At 41.3% G+C, this 22,383-nt stretch overlaps 3 protein-coding genes across 3 annotated transcripts in view; 2 read left to right on the forward strand and 1 right to left on the reverse strand.

The window, feature by feature from the left end:
- The window catches only part of itga10 (integrin, alpha 10), a 30,366-nt gene extending 19,135 nt beyond the window's left edge, over positions 1-11,231 (forward strand). Inside the window, exons 8-30 of the mRNA XM_005732072.1 lie at positions 655-805; positions 3,458-3,623; positions 4,806-4,879; positions 4,969-5,113; positions 5,434-5,582; positions 5,726-5,869; positions 6,029-6,235; positions 6,316-6,446; positions 6,649-6,815; positions 6,932-7,074; positions 7,175-7,285; positions 7,373-7,458; positions 7,539-7,680; positions 7,787-7,879; positions 7,998-8,074; positions 9,574-9,663; positions 9,755-9,839; positions 9,944-10,057; positions 10,128-10,232; positions 10,323-10,436; positions 10,521-10,616; positions 10,699-10,812; positions 10,912-11,231. Of these exons, the coding sequence (XP_005732129.1) occupies positions 655-805; positions 3,458-3,623; positions 4,806-4,879; positions 4,969-5,113; positions 5,434-5,582; positions 5,726-5,869; positions 6,029-6,235; positions 6,316-6,446; positions 6,649-6,815; positions 6,932-7,074; positions 7,175-7,285; positions 7,373-7,458; positions 7,539-7,680; positions 7,787-7,879; positions 7,998-8,074; positions 9,574-9,663; positions 9,755-9,839; positions 9,944-10,057; positions 10,128-10,232; positions 10,323-10,436; positions 10,521-10,616; positions 10,699-10,812; positions 10,912-10,965 (2,758 nt within the window). The 3' untranslated portion in view covers positions 10,966-11,231. The remainder of the gene's footprint in view (positions 1-654; positions 806-3,457; positions 3,624-4,805; positions 4,880-4,968; positions 5,114-5,433; positions 5,583-5,725; positions 5,870-6,028; positions 6,236-6,315; positions 6,447-6,648; positions 6,816-6,931; positions 7,075-7,174; positions 7,286-7,372; positions 7,459-7,538; positions 7,681-7,786; positions 7,880-7,997; positions 8,075-9,573; positions 9,664-9,754; positions 9,840-9,943; positions 10,058-10,127; positions 10,233-10,322; positions 10,437-10,520; positions 10,617-10,698; positions 10,813-10,911) is intronic.
- A 67-nt stretch (positions 11,232-11,298) lies between these two features.
- Positions 11,299-21,408, reverse strand: polr3c (polymerase (RNA) III (DNA directed) polypeptide C). Its single transcript, XM_005732074.1, has 13 exons — positions 21,344-21,408; positions 17,343-17,489; positions 16,292-16,556; positions 15,647-15,951; positions 15,403-15,507; positions 13,487-13,660; positions 13,331-13,382; positions 13,160-13,220; positions 12,916-13,066; positions 12,098-12,199; positions 11,927-11,976; positions 11,662-11,811; positions 11,299-11,566 (listed from the first exon to the last, which is right to left on the reverse strand). Exons 2-13 carry the CDS (start codon positions 17,487-17,489, stop codon positions 11,485-11,487), a joined length of 1,644 nt encoding a protein of 547 aa, XP_005732131.1. The 5' UTR covers positions 21,344-21,408; the 3' UTR covers positions 11,299-11,484.
- rnf115a (ring finger protein 115a) overlaps positions 21,354-22,383 on the forward strand; it is a 6,537-nt gene continuing 5,507 nt past the window's right edge. Inside the window, exon 1 of the mRNA XM_005732073.2 lies at positions 21,354-21,648. Coding sequence (XP_005732130.1) covers positions 21,496-21,648 — 153 coding nt within the window. The 5' untranslated portion in view covers positions 21,354-21,495. The remainder of the gene's footprint in view (positions 21,649-22,383) is intronic.

The following is a 22,383-nucleotide window of genomic DNA, read 5'->3' on the forward strand; positions in this document are numbered from 1 at the left end:
TGTGTGTGTGTGTGTGTGTGTGTGTGTGTGTGTGTGTGTGTGTGTGTGTGTGTGTGTGTGTGTGTGTGTGTGTGTGTGTGTGTGTGTGTTAGTCTGAGGCTTACCAACCCTATTCAGTGCTTGAATCAGCTCCCACTGAGAACAGGTTTCCTCCAGACAAATGGGGTGCAGCTCGGGTCTGTTTGTGTGTTTGTCAAGTTTTCGTCTGTGTGTCATAGCACAGCTGGACTGGAATGCACAAATGTGGTTCTTGTGTGCAGTGACACATCCACACTGCACGCAGTGACTGGTTGGAGTCAACTGGCAGCTGATGCATGTGTGTCAAGTTGGACTAATAAAGTTGTGGAAAGGTCCAGCTGTGACTTGGGCCACTTATATCGCACTCGATGAAAGCAACTCAAACTCAGTGTTTTACTAGCTTTTTCTTTTTCTCAGAGAAAGGATTAATGTCGTGTGTTATCTTACAGAGGATGTTTATTTAAATTACTTGATACTCACTGGTAGCCTCCCTTTCATCCATTTCCTAGCTACACTTTGACTCCGTTTTTCTTTCGTTCTCCACGTCTAAGATCTGATTCTGTTTCACAAGATCTGTAGGACCAACTGACGTATATATTTTTTAAGCTTTATATGTCTCTCTCTCGTTCTTTGTAGCACAGAGGCTTTCAGTCCTGAGCGTGGAGCGAGGGAGGGTGCCACCAAGGTGATGATCGTAGTCACAGATGGAGAGTCCCACGATGGCGATGAACTAGAAGGTGCTCTGGAGAAGTGCGAAGAAAGAAACATCACCCGATACGCCATCGCTGTGAGTGCATGTTGTCCAAGCTCAGCAGAACGATAATCTTTGGGGGTTTATTTGACAATTTGTGCGTTTTGTGGTGCTCAAATTGTTGATTCAGAAATTCTTTCTACAATACTAATAAAAAGACAACTAATCGACGCCATATGCAGGATGTGTAGCGCATCCCTGACATTCCTCACACATTGTGTGAAAGTGGTATAGCAAATATATACACCCCGAATGAACCAGACAATATCAACACCACCCCACCCCAAAATAACTCCAAATTACAAAATGACCCACTTGGGTCTACTAAAATAGCCAACTGGGAACAAAAACTCTTCCTTTCCAGCCCCACCCGACCCCCTCAACACACAGAAAAACACCGAGTGGTGGCGTGGTTTGTTTTTGAGAGCCAGACAGACTCTAGTTGGCAGGACTGGTTGCAGACCCCTCCCTACCCACAAGAGAAGCAAACGAACCTAAAGGCTCCGCTGGAACCGCAGAAGAGGAGAACATGAGCCAAGCATGCAGGAAGAGTGGCAAAGGGCCACTTTGGAAACAGATGTAGATTAGAGAAGATCAGATAAACTGATCACTGACTGGAGAAGCTTATTTACAGTACGAGTCAGTTACAATAACTTGTTCTGTTGAAACAACGAGTAAGCCCTACCTCTGGAACAATAAATCCCGCAGTTTAATCAAGCCATCATCAGTGAATATTCTCCCATGTCTCCCTGAATCTGCTTCCTTTAATGTTTCGCTACAGGAAAACATCTAAGGAACTAATTTCAGTCTGTTCATTAAGCAGTGGTGGGCCAAGATAGAAATGTTCTTCTAGCAGCTTTTAGTGGTATCAGATCATGCAGATAAGTCTGTAGCGTTTCTGTGATTGTTAAAGGAAAATGTTAAATATTCTTTATAATAGTTTGAGCTATAATCACAGAAATCTGTTACTTTGAGATAATTATTATTTTCTTAACATGATAAGAAGCTGGATCTTCCACAAAGATTCAAAGCTCTGTACAGAATCACCAAATACATTTTTTACTTATTTATTTTACAACAAAATACTTTTTGTTCAACATTTTTTGATCCATGTTTTTCCTCTTATCCACACTCAGCCTGCATTGGCTCTTTGGCCCATGAAGGAGATTCGTTACTCAGCATAAGAACCCATGGTTTGGTCTGTTAGGACACCAGCAGTTCCCAGTTAGGACTAAATTCAAAGCACAACTGATTCTGGTGATACTGATGAATCTTGAAAGTTGTTTGGATTCATCATCCACAAAGCAAATGATGAATTATTTTCATTCAATAGTTTTGAATGAAAATAATTAATCAGCCAAACTAGTGGGCAAACTAACGCCACTCTGAAAATCCAGTAGCAGCTATTACAGCCACTGTTTCTCTGGATAACAGTTTTAATATAGACCATTTACCACACTTAAGGAAAGTGTGTGAATCATAGAGAAAAATGTCTCTTAAAAAAGTACAAAAGGTTTGAGAAGTACAGATGAAATTTTATTGTGTCTATGATACCAGAAACTCTTTGGCTCCAGAGATCACCTGGAGAAAGTAATAAAATATGCTGCAGAAACAAAATACTTTGTGAACCACAGTTTCATGGAGGGAATCAAACAGGTAGTGACAGATATTTAAGGTGCTGCTAGAGCAGACATTTTATACACAGGCACAGACTTAAATATTGAAAGAAACAAACAAAAAAATGGGTGAAGCAAACGACAGTGAATGGGGTGGGTTTGGTGGTTTGAATGTTTGCCCAAAAAAGTCAAAGTGATGAGGGGTAATTATTGCTTATAACAGCAGCCATGTTTTCATGTTGCTCTCTGTGCTGCAGCCCGTGTGTGTGCGCAGTGAAAATGGCTCGCCAAGGGGGTCGGAGCTCTCAAAACAAGAGCAAAAAAAGCGCCCGGTCACTGAAAACTGTGTTTTATACATCAGTGCAGCCCAGAGGCTAAAGCATTTAGGCAGCACCGTATGTTTGGAAGCTTGTAAAGTGGAAAGAAACCAATCAGAAGAGTTACATTTACTTTACAGTTCTTCTTTCCCTGTTGCCCTTTTATGCCCGTGCGAGAGCTCGCAGTATTTGGCAGTCTGCGTGGAATTTCTCAACTTCTACAAGTTCATAATGTACATATTTATACGCAGGCTCGCCTTATGTTACACATTGCACCCCTGCCCTTTGAAAACAGAGGATTTCCTTAGTTTGCTTGGCAGCTAAAGTCACAGGGGGAGATTTTGGGTTTGGTTTCTCTTATGGAATTTTCTCATTTGTACTTCAGGCGTTAAGCCATAAGCCTTTGCCGCTGCAGTATATTCTCTGGATCAGTCATCTCTTCACCTCGCAGCTAGGCCTGTGCTCCTCATTTACAAATCTCTGGTGGCTGCCTTTTTCTTCCATCTTATGCTTTCCACTCGATTTGTTGACTTTGGTATCACTTAATTATTGGTAAATGACACAGAAACTGGCACATCTCCAAACTCAGTCGATTTTACTGATAGTCACAGCAGAAACATGGATGAGCAATTGCTCTGATACCTGCTTGTATACATCAGAATTTCATCTGTGGTCTTTCATCAATACTTTGTTGAGCTTGTGTTATGTGCTCATTCATTTCCCATGTGGTCGTTTACCTTTTTGACTTTCTTCAGGTCCTGGGTCATTACATCCGGAGACAGCAAGACCCTGAAACTTTCATTAAGGAGATCAAGTTCATCGCCAGCGACCCTGATGACAAATATTTTTTCAATGTTACGGACGAAGCTGCGCTCAACGACATTGTTGATGCACTGGGAGATCGCATCTTCACTCTGGAAGGTGACTTTCAATCCACATGGTTTTTCAGCAGTTTACCTGCTGTGTTGTGCTGCATAAAATGTGCTAGCTGTTGCTCACAAGCAAGAAAGACTGAATGGTTGCACAGTGCTGTGAAAAAGTCTTGAGTGGCCACTCAGACTTTCTTTTACATTTTCTTGTACATTTTTAAAGTGGTCTTGAGCAATAGTTCTTCAGGGTTTTCAAAGGTCTCTCAAAGTTTTTGTTTGGACATTGGCTGCTCTTTTTACTAATTTTCAGTTCTGCCCATGCACCTGAGGAAAGTTGTTTTGTTTGTGAAGCCAGTTAACACTGAAGCATAAAAAGGGTACCTGACTGAATGGATGAACCAGTGTTGTGTCTACACACAACAGACAAATACATACAAATGTTTCCCCATTTCTTTGAATATACAGAAAAAAACTCAGCATAATGTGCAGTGTGTTCTTAAACGTTTTTAGGAAACTGGACATGTGTAGAGCAAAAGAAGCAGTGCAAGGGAACAGTTTCTGAAAGTCCAGACACAGGACAGGAGAGATCCACCTGATCCACTGAAGCCTCGTCGGAAATCAGAAAGTTTTTCATCCAAATTGTCATCTATGTGTACAAAGCAGACCAGGTGACAATGACCCCCTATAAAATACAATGGAGGCCCTGAACTCCAACATTAGTGAAGCACTGTGGGATCAATGTGCCAGAGAACAGAACAAAAGGCAGAAACATCCAAAGAAGAGCTCCGAATGTCCTTCAAGAAGCCTGGAGAACTATTCCCGAAGACTGCTTACAGAAAACTTGCCTATGAGAGTTCAGACTGTGTTGAAGAATAAATGTGGTGAAATTAAAGAAATGATAGCTTTCTATCTGTCTAATTGGCAAAGAAAATTACATAAGGAAAGAAATGTGTGGGGAGGATGTACATGGGAGAACAAAGCAGTGAAAACTGAAAAAGGGCATGTTCAGCTGTCATAGTATTTGTGGGAAGATGATAGGAAGGACGATGAAAAGCGATGCCACCCTTCAATGTTCAGGGAAATCTGAGAGGAAGAGACAGGAAAAAAGGAAATGTCTGCCACCTCCAGTGTCTGTCTTCAGTGTGAGTGAGGATGCCAACAATCAGAAAGAGAGAGGAAAGGGAAGGGAGGAGATGGGCAAAGGAGCACGGAATGACTTGTTTTCCTCCTTTAGGTACGCTGGGTTACAACGAGAGCTCGTTCCACATGGAGATGTCTCAGATCGGCTTCTCCACGCACACTCTAGATGTAAGTCCAACTTTATTTAATTCTTTGTGAGCCAGCAATTAGTTGAGTTTTATCTCTGCACATCATTCATTCCCTGCTCCATTCTTCAGGATGGCATTTTGTTTGGCATGGTGGGGGCCTATGACTGGGATGGGGGTGTGTTGAAAGAAGGGACCAATGGGCGAATCGTGCCATCCAGAGAGGCCTTTGAAAGCGAGTTTCCTCTGGAGCTCAAAAATCATGCTGCTTATTTAGGTAACCACACATCATACCACCAAACATGACACTGAATGCTTTGTTTTTTGCACTTACTGTGTGTGGTATTGAATAAAAAATAGAAAAAATAAAAACGCAGATGACCATATTAAACCATACTGGAGAGTGTGAGTCGTCCCCACTCTCCTAAAAAGAATGGCAAATATTGGTTTATAAAATATCAAATAACAACTTTTTTCAAACAAAGTAAACATTCCTGGTCTTTCCGTTTAATATAAGATACAGCATTAATGTAACTCTTAAAGAGCCTTAGATTAGGTTTTCAGTGCTGAATGAGGTGTGTTCATACGCGTTTCCAGGTTACACGGTGACCTCTGTGATAATTGGTGACTGGAAGAGGGTGTATGTAGCTGGAGCTCCTCGATTCAAACACAAAGGCAAAGTCATTCTGTTTGAACTCAGCGATGAAGGCGATGTCAACATTGTGCAGGCGCTTAATGGAGAGCAGGTAAAGCCCTTGTTTGAGTCTCCCTTCAGTTTGTTTTTGCTTTTAATATTTCAGCAGCAAACAGTAGGAGTCTGATTTCTCTGGGTTAAAGCAAGCGCTCCCCCTGCTGGCGGTAAGATGAAATAACATGTATCTGTGTTTAGATTGGCTCGTATTTCGGCAGTGAAGTGTGTGGGCTAGACATCGACCAGGATGGCATCACTGATGTCCTTCTGGTTGCTGCTCCAATGTACCTTGGGTCAGGAAACAAGGAGGCTGGACGAGTCTACATCTACACTCTCAATGGAGTAAGACAGCAGCAGCATGGATCGATCACCTTCATATCAGTTATTATGAAAACATTCCTGTCATATACAACAATGAATGATATCCCTGTTTTACTCCTACAGGGTCTCCTGTTACCATCCACTCATCTTTCTTTGTTTCCTCCTCTTCGTGTCTCACAGGAGGACATTTTTGTATCCAATGGAACGCTGAAGTCAAACAATAAGTCCCAGGATGCCAGGTTTGGTTATGCACTGGCACCCACTCCAGATCTGAACCATGATGGCTTCACGGATCTGCTGGTGGGGGCCCCACTGGAGGATGAACACCGGGGGGCCATCTATGTTTATCACGGAGACGGTATTTATGTCATCCACAACTATAAACAGGTATCCCCCTTTTTACAACTGCAAGTTTTACTGGTGCATCTCAGAACTTAGACTAATTCCTGTCTCTCTCCTTATCACAGCGGATAGCTGCATCATCAGTTTCCCCCTCCCTGCAGTATTTTGGCCGAAGTTTGAATGCTCAATTGGATTTGGATGGAGATGACCTAATAGACTTGGCAGTGGGAGCCCAGGGAAGTGCTGTACTGCTCAGGTGGGTAGGATGGAAAGTGTAACAGGCAGAAAGCAGTGCAAGCAGTGTTAGATAATGGAGCCATATAAAACATAACTTGTGTATCATCTATAAACAACAAGTTCCCACATTTAGAATCATAACAAAAATTTCTACTGGCTATTATAACTGTGCACATAAATGGATAAATACTGCTTTTTGAGACCGTCCCTTCTGTCTCTAGCTCTCGCAGCATCGTCCAGATCAATGTGAGTCTGTCCTTCCAGCCGCACTCCATTAATGTCATTCAGAAGACCTGCCAGAGAGGAGGCAGAGAATCCGCCTGTCTCAATGCCACCGCCTGCTTTACAGCCGTGTCCCGCTCCCCAAGACCACGCAGCAACAGTTTTGGTTGACACATTTATATATTTATATATATTTTATACATATATGTATATATTTTATAAACCCTACATTAAGTAGCCTATCGATGGAGTTTTTGCCTCAGTTGCATGATTTCTCTTCAGATCTGTGGGTGCGGGCCATGTTAGATGACAGGAAGTTATCAGCACGGGCGCTGTTTGATGACAGCTCCCACCGACAGACCCAGCTGGCTGTACGAGCCCAGACAGGGAAAACTCTATGCTACAGACTTCCCTTCCATGTCTATGTGAGTGTCGGTACACACCTTCCATCTTTCATTCATACACAGCAGGATGGGAAAGTCACATTTCTTTGTTTTTTTTACATTTTTTCTGTCTTCAATGTAGGACACAGCAGATTACATTCGTCCTATCAGCTTCTCACTGTGGTTTAAGATCAACAACACAGAAAGTGGTCCCGTGCTGGATGAAGGGTGGCCGACTACTATCAACAAATCTGTGAGTGGCACAAAAATTAGCGCTATATATCCTTGTTGTTGTCCACATTCGTTCAACATGCTGCTCCTGCCTCCCATACCTGTCCAGATCCCATTTTTTAAGGACTGTGGTGAGGATGATGTGTGTACAACTGACCTGGTGCTACAGGCACACATGGACATCTCTGGGACAAGGTACAGAACTGAGATATTCTGGTATTCCCTCTCTTCCCTTTTTTTGGTCTCAGTGAGTTTTCATTGTGTTTCCTCCACAGACAAAAGCCTTATGTGATTCGCAGCCCTCGTAGGCGTCTGGCAGTGGAGGTGCAGCTTCAGAACAGACTGGAAAACGCCTACAACACCAGCCTGACGCTGCACTACTCACGCAACCTCCACTTCTCCAGCCTTAGCATCAGGGTAAATACAGCACATGTACTGCTATTACATGAGGGACCATGTAACCATAAACATCTATCTACATGCACAGATCCTCTCTTTCTTCGTGTCTTTTCTTTCATCGTAGGAGGTTGCCCACTTCAAGATCGAGTGCACAGCTCTTAGCGCCAACAGCCACTCATGCAATGTCAGTTATCCAGTATTTCGCTCCCAGTCAAAGGTACGTTCGTGCTGAGGAAATAGCTCCATCAATCACTCAACTCAGCCCACACATATTTCTCTTCCTCCAGGTTAGATGTGGCACTTCAGCAAGTTGCTGCTCTCTTTTTTGTTTGCAGGTTAACTTCCTGTTGGAGTTTGAATTCAGCTGTACATCTTTGCACAATCAAGTGAAAATGAAGCTCCATGCATCCAGGTAGCTGTCTGCAAAGTAGCATGCATGCACACGTGTTGAGATGCTGGAGTATTTACAGATGAGGACAATATTTGAAAAAAATATTAGAAAAACTGACTGTTTTTTTTTTTTTAATTGAGCCATAGCACCAATCAGTGCTGTTCAGTGATGTGCTTTAACTTTGTAATGGTCAAAACTTGTAAAATTAAAGGTTATCTTTCAATTTGCACACAATATAAAACCTACAGCAAAGGTTTGAGCTGTCACTTGAGAAAACAGCATGCAACAAACAAAATACCTCAGTTTAGACTTGAGAAAAAGAATTATTGCTGCTCACAAGTGAGAAGTATCATCACAAAATTCAAATAGAGCCAAACAGTACAGAACAGAAAAGACTGGCAGAGGTAGGAAGTGAAAGATTTCAAATACTCTGGAAAGAAAACTAGTGAGAGATGTGTAAAAAAAAAAAAACCAGAACAACTGCCAAGAGACTATTGAATGACTTAGCCAAGTCAAGATATGTAATCTCAAAGAAGACAGTCAACGCCACCCTGGGCAGGAATGGACTGCAAGAAAGCACAAAAAACGCCACTTCTACATAAGAGACATCTTCAAGCCAGACTAAAGTATGCTAAGAACAACCTGCAGAAATATTTCATACTGGGATAAACTGGAGTAATATAGAATAAACTGGAATAAGCTGGAATTTTATGTGTACTGGAAGTACGTCCTGTGGTCAGTTAAGATGAAAACTAGAGTTATTTGGCCACAGAGATGCTGCTTGTGTTTGGAGAAAGAAGGACGAAGCGTACAACCCAACAAACATCGTCCCCACAGTGAAACAGGTGGTGGGTGTATTATGCTGTTGGGATGCTTCAGTGTGCCTGAAACTGAGAACCTCATCAAAGTGGAAAGCATTATGAAGAAAGAAGGATATGTGAAGTTTTTAAACAAGCTTCACGCAGTCAGCAGCTAAACTGGGTTTGGGCCGTCACTTGGTCTTCCAACACTACAGCGACCCAAAACATACGCTGCTGGTGAATCACTGGCTCCAGAAGACCAACGTGAACTTTACTGACTGGGCTGCTCAAAGCTATTGCTTGGATCCCACTGTAAATCTGTGGGGTGAACTAAAGACCAAGGTCCATGCCAGAGGACATCAAATGTTGAGAGATTGGGCAAAGAAGAATGTGCTGGGATTGTTCAGGAGATGCATGCGAGACTGACTCCAGCTTGTTTTACAGCAAAAAACTGGTATTTTTGGGTTTTTGTGAAATAATTTTATCTATGTGTGCAAAGTAAAATATTGTAAGCATTCAAAATAAAAGTAAGATGTTTGTAAAAACCGTGTAAAAAGAAAATCCTTACTCTGTTTAACAGCACTTGGGAAACACTTAAAAAAAGAAAATTTAATAGGGGGGCTAATAATTCTGTCTTCATCTGTTTGCATCCACGTTTTGAGATGCTGGAGTATTTAGGAGACAATGAGACGCTTTCGTAACCCTTCTCTTGTCTTACAGTGACAGTGTGGAGAGACAAGACACTTTGGGGGACAACAGTGTTCAGCTCCAGACTTTTGTTCAGTATGAACCAGACCTTTTTGTTAGCAGGTGTGTTTGTACAGCATCGATCTAGTTAAGCTCAACTCATGAACTGGTTTATCTCTGCATTTATGTGCTGATCTTTTCCCTGTTTTTGCAGTGAATCTAATTTGAACCGCTATGAGGTCCATCCTACTCGGACAATGTCGGAAGCAATTGGACCAGAATTCTACACACATCTCAGGGTAAATGTATATCCTCTATATAGGTCCCAATAAAAACATATAATTATAATCACAGTAAGAAAAATAAGACAAGGCAAACTTTTTAGCTTTGTTTGTGTTTATAGCTGCAGAATCTCGGCTGTTACTCTGTGAGTAATCTGGAGCTGCGTCTGCATCTGCCCTCTGTGGCTGCAGGTGACAGAGTCTTCATGACTGTCACCGATGTCTTCTCAATAAACGTGAGTACTGCTTCTGTGTATTCTTATCATGCTTTAAAATCGTACCTGACATATGTAAATTACCCCGTAGGTCACAGTGAACTGCAGCGTGCTCAGTGATGCAGCACAGCTGAAGGCCAGACAGGGAGATGTGCGCCCCCTTCATCCTGAAGACATGATGCAGGATGACATGTTGGTAAGGGCCTAAATTGCCACAGAGCTGCTGGTGAACACTGCAAAAGCAAAGATGTTAATATGGCTCATGTTTACATGTTTTCGTGTGTAGAACTGCAGCAGGTCATGGTGCACAGAGGTCGTGTGCCAAGTCAAGCAGCTTCCGAGAGGAAAGGATGCCATCATTCGGGTCAGCCGCAGAGTTCATGATGATTTTTTCAGAAATGTGAGTAACAAAACATACGCAGATTTTTAAATTGTGCTCCTGTGGCACAAACATTGGTCATAATCTGTGTGCCTCTTCCTCTAGGCCAAATATAAGTCAGTGAAGATAATAGGCGTATATCGACTCACAGCTCAGGAGACTAACCTCATTACTTTGAGCGCAGGAACAGTCTGGAGGGAGGTAAGACCCAAGAGAATCCTGAGCAGCACAATATGCATAAAATTTATTTCCTCTAATCTCTCCCTTCATCTCTTTTCCTTAGACTGTGCTGGAAGTGCTGAAAGGCCGAGCTATTCCCATCTCGCTCTGGATTCTGATTGGTAGCATCATAGGGGGTTTGCTGCTGCTGGCCCTCATTATTTTCATACTGTGGAAGGTATTTGGAGCTGAAATTTCACATCAGATTCCTTCAAGAAAATATCAGAAAGTAGTAAATCTGTCTCAATTTCTTGTTTTCTGTTTGTTTTTTTACCAGCTTGGATTCTTCACACGCAAACAGAGAGAAGAGGATGAAAACCATGAGGACTGAGCAAAACTTCTACTGCCAAGAACACACTCATCTGCAATGAAGACTGTCAGATGAGTAGAGCCCTCCTGGCAGACACAAAGATAGTCCCGAGATGGGCCTTCAGGACCAAAGAGTATCGGGGAGGGGGTTCAACAGAAATGCGCTACCCACTGTTTCAAGGGTCAGGGGCACTTATGTAAATAATCTTTTTCTAATTTTAAAGAAATGCAAAGTGTATTAAACCACAGTCCTTCTATTTAACTTGCAGACATTTTTATGGTTTTATATTTCAGTCACTTGATTCTTCAGTTTTTGTTTGTTCTTTAATTAAAACAGTTAAAGACAAATTCTTGTTCTTCATTTATTCACTGCTGATGTAAATGTAATAACAAAAAGGAAAAGCAAAAAAATCTGATTTTATTTCAGTCCAAACAGAAACATCCGAGCTATAAACTATAAAACAGTCATACTTGACACGCACGCAGAAATCATACACAAAAATTAACTGCATGGATGAAATATAAAACTCCAAAGTATAAGTCATGAAGATGCATTGGTTGAGTTGATGTAGGACTCTAGAAGAAAGATGGTTTCATCTACTTGGTTTTCTGCAGAATCTAACCTAAAGGAGAAAAAGACAGTGAAAAAAGGACTTGATTAAACCACCGAAGAGCCTTGTCGCCTTTAGAAAAGAGAATTTCTGTTTTGTCTTCCTACTTATTGATGTGAAGCCTTAAGGTATCCAGCTGTTGCTTTTCAGGAGCAGTGATCATCTCCTCGACTTCAGTTAGCTGCTCGGGCTCGGCCCCGCTGACCTGCAGAGATGCCAAGATGGCTTCGATTCGCTGAGATTTCTCCAGCAAGCGCCTGTAAACCAAAAACCGTCAACCCATTTCTTTGTGGCAACGTGCGTGCCAGACAAAAGATTTTATCTGCCTTGCAGTGAGATGCATCAAAATATATCACTAATGAAAAGACTCACTTGCTCTCTTTGGTCTCAAAGAGGCGTCGCTCTACGAGGTTGGCTACGGTCTGCAGAAGGAAAATATTTAGAGATAATGTTACCGGAGGCAAATACCAGAATGAAAGACAATTAGCTGTCTTCTTCTGTTCAGAACTCTAAAGGCTACATGTAATGAGTTTACTGTTTTACCTTGTAGCAGCTCTGGAGCAGCATTCTTGCAGTCGGGAGTTGATTAACAGTGTAAAGATAGAAGGTGCGAGAGGGAGCGTAGTCAGGAGTCTTTGGGATTTCCTGAAAAACAAGGGGGGGATTGCATGCCTGTCACACTTACATGTTTCAGATCATCAAATAGATTTTAATATTAGACAGAGATAAACTGAGTAAATACAAAATGCAGTTCTAAAGAAGCACCTATATATTACATATCACTTGAACAGAAGCTGTCTCACAAAGTGAAATAGGCTGAAAGTTGTCAAACAGCAAAGCATCACGATCTAAAGAAACAGCTGAGAAACAAAGTCATTGACTTCAATCATGGAAAAGGTTACAAGACACTTCTAAGGCTTTGGGACTCCAGCGAATCACAGTGAGCGCCATTGAGAGAGATCCAAGAACAAAACACCCGCTGACCAAAAAGAGCACAAACCTTGACTAACATTTGCCAAGAAAACATCTTGATTATCCAAGACTCACTCAGTTTATGCAGTAGCTTGTGCAAAGGTTTAGTCAAAGTCCAGACTTAAATCCAACTGAGATGCTTTTTCATGACCTTAAACTGGCTGTTCGTACTGGAAAAACCTCAAATTTGAATGAATTAAAATATTTATGTAAAGAACATTGGGCCTCCACAGTGAGGAGGCCCAATGTTGAAAGACTCATTGGCAATTATTGCAAATGGCTGATTGCAGTTCTTGCTGCCAACAGTGGCACAACCAGTTATGTGGAGTTTGCATGTGTGGGTTCTCTCTGAGTACACCGAAACAACTAACAGTCCATCATCCGCATACCTGTAGCTGGACCAGGTTCTGTGACAGCAGTGTGTACAGCATGTCTTTAGCCTCTTTGGCTGGAATCATAGCAAAGTCCTCCACCTGCTTCTGCTCCAGGTGACGTTTTCTTAGCAACAGACGAAAGATGCGAGCCGACCGGGAGCCAAACCTGATGTCAGATTAAGAGTGACTTCAGTAACACGAAGCTGGTGATAATAGGACACTCACAGCTATATATTATTTAACATACACACTGGCTTACCTCTCCTGTACTACAGACTCGAGTGTGGCCCGTGCCAGATTGGCCAGTGCTCTGTGCAGATCTGAGAGAGGAGCTTAGAAAAGCAACAGTGATTCCTGAATTAAATCATATCAACCAGTGTGCTGCTTCATAGGAAAATGCTCAGGACCTTTTAAATCTGAAAAAGGATACTGACAACAAACATCCCTCCTCCACTTTCACCAGCCTTCCCCACAAACTCCATCTTAAAAAAGAGGAGGAAAAGAAGATATAGACATTATGTTTTTTGTTTATTTAAAAAACAAACAAACAAAAAAGAAAACATAATATGGTGTTTGCAGATCATACCGGGTCATCCACCAGCAGAGTGAGGTACTGGTCTAAGATGGGTCTGAGGATGTTGTAGCTGGGTGGGAGGGACCTGAAGATCTCATTGGCTGAGAGGGGCTTTGTGCAGGTGGCCATGGGCGAGGTTGTAACCTCACTCATCCTCAGCATGGTCCTCACTATTTCACTGCTAGTCTGCATATTGAGGATTAAGAAGATAATTAGTCATTAAATTCTTAATCAATCACAATAATAAATCATTCTAGTATACGCACATATACTATACTATATATGCATTTATAGTGACTATAACATGCTCTTTGGAAGAGCATGGTAGCTATGTGCGGATGCTCTTCGTGGATTACTGCTCAGCTTTTAACACCATCCTTCCACACAAACTGGTGGCCAAGCTACAAGACCTGGGGCTTCCATACAGCACCTGCATGTGGATCAATAGCTTCCTCTCGGGCCGTAGACAGAGAGTCAGAGTTGGCCATCACACATCCTCAGCCCTGAGTCTCAGCACTGGCTCACCCCAGGGCTGTGTGCTCAGTCCACTGCTCTACTCTCTCTACACACACGACTGCACTCCTCGCCACCACAGCAACATCTTTGTGAAATTTGCAGATGACACCACAGACGAGTCTACGTACAGAGACGAGGTGGACCAGCTGACGTCATGGTGTAAGGCCAATAACCTCCTCCTCAACACTTCAAAAACCAAAGAACTCATAATAGACTTCAGAAGGAAAAAGGCAGAGATCCAACTACTATTCATAAATGGGGACTGTGTAGAAAGGGTGGCAAGCTTCCGCTTCCTGGGAGTCAATATAGAGGAGAACCTTTCCTGGAGTGTGAACACCTCCAAGCTGCTGAAAAAGGCCCAACAGAGACTGTACTTCCTGAGAATTCTCAGGAGGAATAACATCACACAGAGACTGCTGGTGTCCTTCTACAGAGCCACCATTGAGAGTGTTCTAACTTACTGCATATGTATTTGGTACACTAGCTGCACAGGGGCTCAGAGGAAAGCACTCCAAGGGATCATTAACACCGCCCAAAAGATCACTGGCTGCCCTCTCCCCACACTGGAAGTTCTACACAATGCCCACTGTTTTAAAAAGGCCCAAAACATCATAAAAGACACCTCACATCCTGGCCACTCCCTGTTCGAACTGTTGCCCTCAGGCAGACGGTACAGGGCAATCAGAGCAAGGACTAATAGACTCAAACACAGCTGTTATCCAACTGCAATAACACATCTGAATACTACAAAAAAAATGTCCATCACGCCACTCTTGTGTTAATCTATGCACGGTCTGAAGCATGTGTGTGGGAATGTATGTGAATGTTTTACTGTTACATCTTATTAGTATTTTAAGTATTCTATCTATTTTATTTATTGAATTTTATTGTTTTATTTATATTTTGATATTGCTAAGGATGATGCAATGATCGGGGACCATTCTTCATTTCGTTGTTCTCGTGACAATGACAATAAAGTTTCTGATTCTGATTCTCTTTCACAATAAGAGCAGGCTCATATCATCGCTACTCATAATGACTTCTTCATTAATTGAATTAATGACATAACAGTGGCATCCATATTTTCTTATGAATGACTAAGCTTCACACTAAGGACTCTCAGGTCTGGAGCTCCCTGCCTGAACTACTAATGCCTGCATAACCAGCAGCAGCTTTAAATGTATGATCAAAATGTACCTTTTATTAATAAACTATTTCTCTCTACTGTGTTTTTTGTGGACATTTGTTATATTTCTAATGTTGTAGCATATTTTATTTTTCCTTTGTAAACCACATTTTTAAAAGGTGTTGTGTACATAAATGAACAATAATAATCAACAAAATAATCTTCATAACGCAAGAAAGTAAATGAGTGTCCTTAAATTAAAAATGATAATACTTTTTCCCATCACCTGGTCCAGCTTGTTGGCGACAGCACTGATGATGGTCTGATCTCTAAAGTGGAGATGGAACCGTTCAAAATTCACCTGCCAGTAAATCCCCTCGTCACCATGTGTCTGAGCCGAATGAAGCAGAGCATATGAGAGGCAAACAGAGAAATAAAAGGTCACATGAACGATAAGTGGGAAGGTAGATATAATGGACGGAGGACATTGCAAATTTGTTAAAGTAACCAAAAAGGTTAAAAAAACTAACCTGTGGATCCATTTTGGCTCTTTTTGCGCTTCTTTGCTCCTCTCCATCTTCACTGGCGAGCTGGCGTTTGCCCCGCCCTATGAGTGTCACACTAGGTACCTTATAGCATTCTGGGAAGCTTTCTGGTGTGGGTGGGGCAGTGTTAACGGGAGCAGCCGGAGTACCAGGAGTGGCAGGAGTCTCACTTGGAGCAGAACTGTCTTTATTTCCCACTCTTGGCAATGGAGGGCAGCGCTGAAGAAAATGGGTCTCCACCAGTTTGGAAAAAGTCGAGGACACTTCACTGTAATCCATGGTGAGGCCCTCTGCAGCAACAACAGAGAAAAAGTGGTGTTACCAAGTCATATTTAATTCCCTTTTCACACAGCTAAATTACAAAGACAGTGCAAGTACTAGAGTCTCTAACAAAAGTCCAACATTAATAAAGTCAAAAGAGATATTAGGACTTCTGGTTTCCTCACAGGTCTCCAAGTTTTTTGGGAGATATTCATTTGAAACCTTAATTGCTAATCCTGACATTTTTTTCCACATAAATATTTAAACACTGGCTGTAGCAAATGGCATGTCCATCTACTAGACCAAAATCCAGCTGTCAAAACATCCACTGATAGAAGTATGTGTTCTTTGCTTGATGCCAACACTGACCTGCCATGTTCTGCGTGAGGCGGTCTGCCACCGTCTTAACGGTGCTGCTCATCGTCGTGTGGCCTCTCTGTAGTAACTCCTCTATGATCAGCTCTCCTGTGTCACCATACAGGGTTTTTGCAGTGTAGATGTATCGTGGGTAGCGAAGAATCCTAAGGATTCGGTCACAGCTGGCGTGATACTCTGTGGGGCTCCCGGGTCCTTTGCGGCCTGAACTGAACGTAGAGGCACCGTGTTGCACGAGGACACACAGAGACTTCTTCACCTGGATTTGGAAATAAACAAATGAAAGAAGGGAAAAAGTTTATCGCTTCCTCTGATATTTAATATAACTGACAACGGTCAGGTAAAGACAGAATTCAATGCGATTCAAGTTTCACTAATGCAGAGAACAACAACAAAAAAAGACATTTTCCTTATTTTCATTGTCTGGTTTCCTAGCTTAGATGTTGTTGTTTCTAGATCCACATTTCTTTTGAGAAAGGTAAAATTGACAAAACTTGACTGGAGATTAATAAGAGTGTAAAATATGTGACCAATGGCAGGCTAATACCTATAATCCACATCCAGTGAGTTAGAGTATGCACCACAAAGCATGAAGGTCTCTGCAGAAGAACTGCAGCTTAACCATTTTTAAAAAATCTATTCTAATTAATAAGGTAAAAGTAGGATTTAATGAGGTAACTCCAAATTATGTGCACTTTTTTGCCTATTTTCCAGTGTATTATGCTCAGAAAACTACATCTTTGCTTCTGTTCGTTATGCAAAGCTCCATTCAACTTAATTACCATATGCCCTTAAATGCTACTTTGTACTGTTCTACACTTGTTAGACAACTGTGTAACCCCTACACTATGGAGCCATCTATCATATCTAATTAGCTTTTTATAAAATAATAATTCTAACAAATAAAAATGTAAGACGACAGAATTTTCAGATAAATGGCCATAAAGCCATAGCTGTTGGAACACAGTGTTATATAAATAAATACAATAAATATAAACTCAGCAAGCTTAACAAGCCGAGGCAGAGTTGGTGTAGTACTCCTTACCAAGTCCACTGAGAGGCCAGTTTCATGAATGATGGTTCTTAAATTTTGTGCTCCACATTTGAGCAGGTGTGTTCCCACTTTCTCAACCACCTCTCCAAAGTGCTCCCGCAGCAAAAGACCACACAGGCGCACTTCTTGGGCTGTCATCTGCACAAACAAAAGAACAGGAACACACAGGTGATGAAAGGTCTAAAATCTGGTATAGCTGTAAGTAACTACTTATATCAGTACAAAAACAGCATTCCAGTATTCCTCTATATTCCTTTAATATAGTGTCATTTTTCTTAACACCTGGATGTAATAAACCTGAAATTAGAATCATATCAGGATACAAGAGATCTGTAATTTAAGGTTAAATAAGTCGCCCCCTGCAAAAACCAAACTCTTATCTCTGTAAAGACTAACACATTTCTACAGAGAAGTAAATGCTTTTTATGGAGTGTGTGAAATATATTTTTATTATGACGGAGGTGGACTGCTGTTGCTATGTGCAAATCACTGGTTGCTATGTGTTCATATATGAAGATGTACATAAAACCCCATAATAATTTGTGTCCCCTTACTAGAAGGTGCAAACAATATATGGTTTCTATCTACAAGCACACAAAGAAATATAATTCAAAAAGGGAGAATTAAAAAAGGAATGCTAAAATAAGCAATGCAGGATGTGTCTCTAACAGTGGACTTCTCACACGCTTGAATCACATGCATCACTTTTTTTTTTTAACTTGTTCTATACTAACTTCAGACTCAGAGACTCTGAAGCACAACAGAAACTGAAAACCCTTTTTTAACAACAAAAACAACAAACAACAACAAAAAATGATTAGGAATCAACAAAGACTTGGATCTATAAGCAAAATCTGTGTCACTGCCATCAGCAAAATCTTATCATACTCATCCCTAGTACAGATCAGTAGGCAAAATCCTGAAGCAGCTAACTTCAAACAAACAATAACATCTTACTCATTAATAATGATAATGTTATTAATAATGGGAACCGTATGACCTAAAATACTCATGATAAGGCCTGAAGCCCTATCAACAAATTGGTCCATTTCCTGGTAATTGTATGAAATTCATCAGCAGCATTAAGACCAACATGGGCAGCAAGTACAGCATAAAAACTACAACATCTGATTTATAGTTAATAATAAATCATTTTAGGCCAATGTTAGCACCCTCACCTCACATCAAGCAGGTCCTGGGATTGAATCTACTGGCCAGCTTGGGATTTGAAACAGCTGGGGACTTGAAACACTGTGGGTTCGCTCTGGGTACTCCAGCTTGCTCTCGCTGGGCCATATTATACCGTTCACGGTAATACCGGTATAATGTTAGGCAATGATAGGAAAATGAAATATCGCGATAGAATGAGTAAAACGCGCATGCGCAGTGCCTTTGTTTTCATACGCACATGGCCGATTGTTGAGTGAAACAGATGAACCAGAATTGGTTTGTAAAAATGGTGCAACTTCAGTGATGTGGAACTGGTTTGGTGTTTGTCCGTCAGATACACGATAAAGCACATTTTTTTGCAGAACATGCAAGCGGCCGTCGTTATTGTCGTATTTGTCGGACTAAGATGCTCTTAAATCTGGGAGTAATCTGGGTCCTAAACTCTGTATTCTTCAGGTCAAACGAACACTGCAGCATCACTGAGAGTTAAAAACGGTCTCAATTCTTTCATCTTTAATAAAATGATCAGCATTGTGAAACGATGAAGTTTAACTTCCAGGCATCCATGAAAACAAAATTTATTACATTTAACGGAGTTAGAAGTTAGCAGGAAGCCAGCGGAAGTTAGCTCGCTAGTTACCTAAGCATGATATAGCATGTTCTGACAGAGATTTCTGGAAAAATTCAAACGTACAGCTCTGCTATCAAGTCCAACATAAATGAAGACAGGAAACTAAACAGCAGTGACGTTTGTAGGGTTACTGAAGTTGGGCTAGCTGGTATATAATGATGTGCTACGTGATCGCTAGCGACACAGCTATGTTAGCATAACATAAACAGTGAAGCTGGAGGACGAACACTAACACTTTTCCACTTATAAAAGTTAACGTTAAAGTTCCTGATAGTTAGAGACAAATGCAATCGCATGGCAGGATGCTGTAAACGGACCAAACTTCAGTCAGGAGAACAACTGAGATAATCCATCCACAATACAAGGTTAGTCATTAATATACTGCAGCAACATGGGAATAGAGCAGAATTCATTCATTAATAAATCAATGGTACAGAAGTGGAGGAAGCAAGAAGAATGAGTTTAATAAAGTTTGATTTATCTGACTGCTTTGTTTCGCTTAATGTGCCTTATAATCCCGTGCACCTTATGGTCCGAAAAATACATACTGCACACTGCAGTTTAATGTTGCAAAGCACCTCTTTTTAGTGGATATTATACATGGTTATGCTCGGGATATGTCAGCCCATTTCTACTGGAAATGCCTTTTGGTTAAACTTTCAGCAAGGAATTTGCATTTGCACTGTTACATTTTTATAAAGCTTTTAATGTACATAAAAACCAGCTTCTTGTTTAAGTGAAAATAAATGGAAGGTTGTCTTTATGCGCTAGTAATGTTGTGGAGTTGTATTTTGTCTCGCATCAATTATATTGTCGGTTATATCGTTATCGCAAATTTTCAAATATATATCGTGATAAATATTTTTGGCCATATCGCCCTGCTCTATCTCACAGTCCAAAAATTTTGTTCACATTGTAAAACTGATTTAAAATATATTACCTAAATTAGTTTGCCAACAGCATGAACAGACCAAACAATACTTACAGCATTGGCATGTAATAGTGATAATAACATGCTTGACTTTTTGTACAGTTGTAGCTAAATTAACAATGACAACTCCACAGTTTCTCCCTCCCCTCTGGCTGAAGTCCACATATCTTGCTTGACATGCAATACTTTCTTTCCAAACTCACAGCAGTAATCTCACTCAGTCTTTATAACATTAGTTACCTCTGTATATCTCTCACACTCAATAGTACCACCATCCTGGTTACGTCATCCATCGACATCTTTAACTCCCTTCTCAAGTCCATCCAGAAATTCACTTTCTTACAACATGCCTGTACTTCAGGAGTTTCACTGGCTCACAGTTAAATATCCTATTGATTACAGAACATCACTCTGCAACATCCCTCTGAAATTCTGCACATCAACACACTCATCCACAATCCCAGATTTTCTTCTTCTCTCGATCTCATCGCCCTTTTCCTGTTTGACTACCATGAGGTCTAGAGGCTTCATTTGCTCTGTTCCTCGCCTCTGGACTTGCATCCGACCAGAAATCCACAACACTGACTCTCTTCATTTTTAAATCTCGTCTCAAAACTGGCATATGCACTCTGACTGTCTTCCACCTATCATATTAAACCTCTGCTCTTACTGATTTTATATATTGTTTTATTGACTTGATCGATCTTTTCTTATTTTTATATTGTTTTTCAATTCTTCAGCGTAAAGTAACCTTGGTTGTTTTGAAAGGCGCCTAATATCACGTATTACTGTTATTATTACCGACTGTCGCTCCACACCTCCCTACACTCGTGTTTCCAAGTGTAACTGATTTGTCACAAAAAGAAAATGTGACACAAAATGAACGCAAAACAATTACTGTTTTATTTTTCAGATTATGTCGATATATTTCGATAGCAACCACATTATTTTTGGTAGTTACAATCTGACAACAGAACTGGTCTTATCTAGGCTAAAAGTTGTACTGCACATTACTGAACAGAAACAACAAGTTTCCACTTAGATTTAAGCGACTGCAGACCTCAGTTATATTTAAACCACTGTTGATAAATTTCTAAGTACATGTGTAAATGACACATTGTGCAGAAGCATCTTTGTCGAGTACAGAAAATAGTTTTGTCTAACCCCAAGTTAACCCTGTGAGCAGTGCATGCTAAGCTAACTGAAAAGCTAACATTTACAGCTGACCATTTCAGCCGTTCGTTAACACTTTAAACAAACCTTTTAAGCTGAGAAGTTTCTGAACATATGCTGCTTTTATTCTCCGTCACTCGCATCGAACACTTCACGTGCGGCTTCTTGACGTCAACACACGAACACTTTTCCTTCCGCTCCTCGGTGAGCTGGGACTCCAGCCAGCGGCGCCGCGGTGCATGCTGGGCTGGAGGTGGACGGCTGCCTTCGGTTTGTGGAGGACCGACGTCAGTGTTTGTGCTGCTCTGGGGAAGATGGCGGAGGCTGCGGCTGTTCCCCCGCATCGGTTTTTCTGTCACTGTTGTAAAGGTGAAGTAAACCCCAAACTCCCGGTAAGCAGGAGGCTTTTCTTGTTTATCTGTCAGACTCTTTTAGAATACGTCCGGCTGACAGCTCTGCCTCACCGCTAACGGCCATTTGTTCCGCTTGCTTTCTCGCTACAGCTAAACACCAGCTAGCCTGTTAGCAGTTAGCGACGTCTGCTGTTGTTAACTCACTAAAATAAACTCCAGCTACGAGCTCCGTCAAAGGAAAGGGGTGGGGGGAAAAAACTGACATTAAAAGCAAATATCGACAGGTTTTGTTAGACTTTCCTAGACGTTTCTGTCAAAGCAGTGTACTCGAAGCTCTGCTGTGACAGTTCGGGGGATGTTGTGTTTTTCCTCAAAACAACAAGGACTTGTCGAAAACATTTGCGTTACTGCTGCCTTTGTTTAGTGCTTCACACTTAACTTTAGTTGCCTGACAGCTGGTTAGTTTTTAATTTCCGATAAAAACGCAGTGTTGACAGGACGAGTTGGGGGATTTTTGGAAACATAGTTAGACATGTCGTATTCAGTTTCAGTTTTGAAGTTAAAAGTAGAAGCTAAACTCTGGACTCAATGCTGACCTAAACCGTGACATACTTAGCAACTTTAACGTGTTTGAAACATGTCATCCACGTCTTAAATAGTATGGCGTGTGTTTGTATTCAGTGTGTTACAAGTATATTAAATACAACAACCTAAAATTAACCTACTCCAATACAAGGTTATGGTCAGCTGTAGCTTTCTCACAGTTCTCAGTGG

Source organism: Pundamilia nyererei, unplaced genomic scaffold, assembly GCF_000239375.1.
Source record: "Pundamilia nyererei isolate P.nyererei 1_Seehausen unplaced genomic scaffold, PunNye1.0 scaffold00045, whole genome shotgun sequence".
Taxonomy (NCBI): domain Eukaryota; kingdom Metazoa; phylum Chordata; class Actinopteri; order Cichliformes; family Cichlidae; genus Pundamilia; species Pundamilia nyererei.